Source organism: Salminus brasiliensis, chromosome 1, assembly GCF_030463535.1.
Source record: "Salminus brasiliensis chromosome 1, fSalBra1.hap2, whole genome shotgun sequence".
In the NCBI taxonomy this organism is placed as follows: Eukaryota; Metazoa; Chordata; class Actinopteri; order Characiformes; family Bryconidae; genus Salminus; species Salminus brasiliensis.
Genome location: NC_132878.1, coordinates 6,551,439 through 6,555,417, shown reverse-complemented (window position 1 = coordinate 6,555,417; position 3,979 = coordinate 6,551,439). Strand labels below are relative to the sequence as shown.

General features: G+C 48.7%; 1 protein-coding gene across 1 annotated transcript; it reads left to right on the top strand.

The window, feature by feature from the left end:
* The first annotated feature begins 890 nt into the window (after positions 1-890).
* On the top strand, positions 891-3,740 carry LOC140537755 (uncharacterized). The gene is made up of 7 exons (XM_072659988.1): positions 891-1,412; positions 1,455-2,657; positions 2,703-2,933; positions 3,063-3,157; positions 3,245-3,366; positions 3,484-3,567; positions 3,715-3,740. The coding sequence occupies exons 1-7, from the start codon at positions 891-893 to the stop codon at positions 3,738-3,740; spliced, it is 2,283 nt and encodes a 760-aa protein (XP_072516089.1).
* The last annotated feature ends 239 nt before the right edge of the window (positions 3,741-3,979 follow it).

The window sequence follows — 3,979 nt, the reverse complement described above, 5'->3', positions numbered from 1 at the left end:
TATTGCGGGAAATAGCTTCGACAGATTGCCGAAAACTGCCGCAGTTTTCTTAAAGGGGCAGCACCCATTTAAGGGCTACCATTCAACTAAAAGGGCTTTATTATAGTTGGGTTACAGGAGCACTTACACACCTCTTAAATCCAGTATGATTTATTTTTATATACAAATTGAACAAATCAAACATAGAAATCTCCTGAAACAGACAGTATATAAGAGCTAATAGGTTTTATAAAGGCCACGATCTGACAAATTTAATTAACCCATAATATGACATGATGATACAGTGGCACAGGAGTGCTCCCATAATGCTTTGAGGTTCATTTAGGATTTGTAGTTAGTTATAATATTAAAAAATAATAATTTTATATATAATATTGTAAATAATTTTCTGTAAGAGAGAATTACATAGATAAATTCAGTTGTAGCGTCTCTTCTAGTGTAGCCGTTTCTCTTTATTGGACATGTGGACAGTGTTTAAAGGGGTCAGCTGTGCTTGTTTCCACCGTATTTTCCCAATCAGGGAATTCCAGTAGTGATATTCCATATTTTCAGTGAAATAATAATCATATAATAATATAATAAATGTATTATAATGTATTATATTATAATAAATATATAATAATAATAATAATAAATAAATGTATTATTAGAGACTCATTCTGGGTCGCTGTTCAGACGCTGTCCTGTAATTCAGTTCAGACTGGGAGGAATTTGCAGTTTGAGGCAGTGGGTGATGTCATAATGGCCTGGAATGGGGGCGGAGCCAATAGAAGCATTTCCATGGCGACGGGCTGGTTCCAAGTATAAGAAGCAGGTGCTTGGAACTAGGGGCCTCATTCAGCAGTGTGTCCCCAGGAGGAAAGGTGAGGGTCACAGCTGGATTGCTCCAGATGCAGTGGGTACGAGAGCTGCAGTGTTTCTGGAGCAACTTCTGCTCCAAATTCTCCCGCTGCCGCCATGACAGCCGAGCCCTGGAGCGGCAGAGGGAGGACGAGTGGTTCCACCGGCTTCAGACGGAGAGGAGGAAGTCTGAGAGGAAGCTGAAGCTGCTGAAGAGGAAGCTGAAGAAGATGGAGGCGGAGGAGAGGAGCTTGGACATGAGGAGGAGGCAGCGAGAGAGGGAGAGAGAGATGCAGGAGAGGAGAGAAAAGGATTGGTGGAGCAGCTGGAAGGAACTGAGAAGGGAGGAGGAGCAGGAGCTGAAGAGCAAGTCCAACGTGGAGAGAGAGAGCCTGCTCCTCCTTCAGCAGATCCAGAGAGAGAGAGAGGAGGAGCAGCTGGAGTGGAGAGAGAGAGAGGAGATCCTGAGGAGGCAGCTGAAGGAGATGAAGGAGAGAGTGGTGCAGATGGAGCGTTGGAGTGAGGACGAGAGGAGGTGTGAGGACCGGTTGGAGAGGAAGAGAGAGAAGGAGGTAAGAAAGAGGGAGATTAGGAAACAGATGATGGAGGAACAGAGGGAGGAGAAGAAGAAGGAGGAGGAGCTTCAGCTTCAGTCTGAGAGAGAACGAGCCCTGGAGAAGAAGCTGGAAAGAGAGCTGAAGGAGAAAGAAGAGGAGGTGGAGAGGGAGAAGAGGAGGATGGAGGAGAAGGAGATGGAGATGCAGAGAAAGCTGGAGGAGATGAAGCAAGAGATGGAGAGAGAGCAGGAGGTAAGGAAGAGAGAGATGGAGAAAGAGGAGGAGAGAAAGATGGAGATGGAGCGAGAGGAAGAGAGAAAGATGGAGATGGAGCGAGAGCAGGTAAGAAAGAGAGAGGAGAAGAGAAAGAGGGAGGTAGAGCGAGAGGAGGAGAGAAAGATGGAGATTGAGCGAGAGCAGGTAAGAAAGAGAGAGGAGGAGAGAAAGAGGGAGATGGAGAGAGAGATGGTAAAGATGCAGGAGGAGAAGCTGCATCAGAGGCGGCTGAAGATGGAGAGAAGGAGAGAGGAGAAAATCAGGGCTAAGAGAGAGCGAGCCCTGGAGCAGAAGATGGTAAGAGAACTGAAGGAGAAAGAAGAGGAGAGGAGGAGGATGGAGGAGAAGGAGATGGAGAGAAAGCTGGAGGAGATGAAGAAAGAGATTGAGAGAGAACAGGAGGTAAGAAGGAGAGAGGTAGAGAGAGAGGAGGAGAGAAAGAGAGAGATGGAGAGAGAGGAGGAGGTGAGACAGAGAGAGGTAGAGAGAGAGGAGGAGAGAAAGAGAGAGATGGAGAGAGAGGAGGAGGTGAGACAGAGAGAGGTAGAGAGAGAGCAGGAGAGAAAGAAAGAGATGGAGAGAGAGGAGGAGGTGAGACAGAGAGAGGTAGAGAGAGAGGAGGAGAGAAAGAGAGAGATAGAGAGAGAGGAGGAGGTGAGACAGAGAGAGGTAGAGAGACAGCAAGAGGCCCAGAAGATCCAGGAGGCCAGGCAGGAGCACATACAGAAAGCGAGGCAGCGGAAGAGGGAGCTGCTGAAGAAGATGTTCGCTCCAGGAGAGCGTCTCTTCAGAGCGGCGGAGGAGGGAGCTCGTCGCAGGGGCTTCAGAGGGAACGGGAAAACCGGGTTCTCATCTCAGGAAAAGAAGGAGGAGAACTCTGAGCTGGAGAAAGAGCAGGACAAGCCAGTCTCTTCCAGTGGAGGACCCCGGTTCATCAGCGTCAAGCCCCTCAACACAATCCCAGAGCCTGAGGAGGAGCCTGAAGCCACACCTTCCTCCCCAGCTGATTCCTCCACAACTTCCACTGAGGAGGACAGTGTGGTGGACCAGGAGAGCAGCGCTGGTCCTGAGAAAGCCGACCATCGAAGAGAGCCCTCAGAGAACTCGGAGGCTAAAAGCAGCAAGGTGGACAAGCTGCAGGAGATCTTGCGGCAGCCGAGTCCAGAGGGCAACATGGCGAAGTGCTGCGTGGAGCGGGACAGGCGGAACAAGGACGGTCCCACCTACCGAATGTTCAAGGAGGGAGACGACAGCAAAGAGGTCAGTGATATGATGGGCAGTCATGAGGTCCAGGATTAACGTCCTGTTGTGGCCGAGACCAATCACTATTTAAACTCTACAGCATCTTAGTGAACTCTAACCTCTCTCTCTGCTCCTCTTCCTCAGCAGTTGTTGATGGTGGCGAGGAAGGTGGATCACAGGAACACCTTTGAGATCCAAGTAGGCGAGTCTGTGGATGGTGGGAGTGCTGTGGGTCTACTGAGGTACGTAGAGATTTCTGACCAAAGTCCAGTCCCCTCTCTCAGTAGGTCAGGATCATGTGTTCTAAAGCTTCTCTGTGTTTCTTACAGGTGCAATAAAAACCGGACGGAGTTCACACTGTACGGCAACAGAACCAACCCTGGTGTGAGCGATGAAGTTCCTCTAGTGGAGAACCACAATGAGCAGGAGCTCGCAACCATCCGCTACGTGAGTACATGCCGTCACACACACACACACACACACACACTGTACACACACACACACACTCGTGCTGGGTTCTGCCCAGTGCCACAGATGACTTGACTCATGCTGTGTGTTCTACTTGCAGGAGAACAGCTTTCTGAGGTGGAAGAAGATCTCAGAGAAGACAACAGTCGTCCTTCCCTGCCTGTGCAAGAAGAAGCCTTCAGAGGTAAGACCACCCTGTCTCAGTCACTTCCCGTACTGTAATCAGTATCACTGCTTATAAATAATAGCTTATTAAATGATTGGAACTTTGTTCTACTTAGGAGTCATATAGAGAGTTTTCTTAATATTCCTGTATTTTTACTGTTAACAGGGAAAACCAGTACAGGAGCCATGTAGCAACAAGATCAGACTGCAGAACAAAGCTCCACGGTGGGACGAGGAGAAAGAGGGATACGTGCTTGACTTCCACGGAAGAGCTAAAAGACCCTCTTCTAAGAACTTTCAGCTCTCCTTCCCTAAAAAACGTAAGTTCAACAGCCTTTACTTGCTTTCTTCTCTATTCTCTCCATCGGTCTCTCTCTCCCACTCTGCCGTAGCTCTGTACTCTCTCTGACTCATGGTCGGTCTCTCTGCTT

What these genes read in the sequence shown, in the direction of transcription:
- LOC140537755 (XM_072659988.1), top strand. Translation starts at nt 891, where the DNA reads ATGCAGTGGGTACGAGAGCTGCAGTGTTTCTGGAGCAACTTCTGCTCC. An exon ending in CGCAACCATCCGCTACGTGA is followed by an intron (nt 3,367 to 3,483) that starts GTACATGCCGTC and finishes TTCTACTTGCAG; the next exon opens with GAGAACAGCTTTCTGAGGTG. An exon ending in GCAAGAAGAAGCCTTCAGAG is followed by an intron (nt 3,568 to 3,714) that starts GTAAGACCACCC and finishes TACTGTTAACAG; the next exon opens with GGAAAACCAGTACAGGAGCC.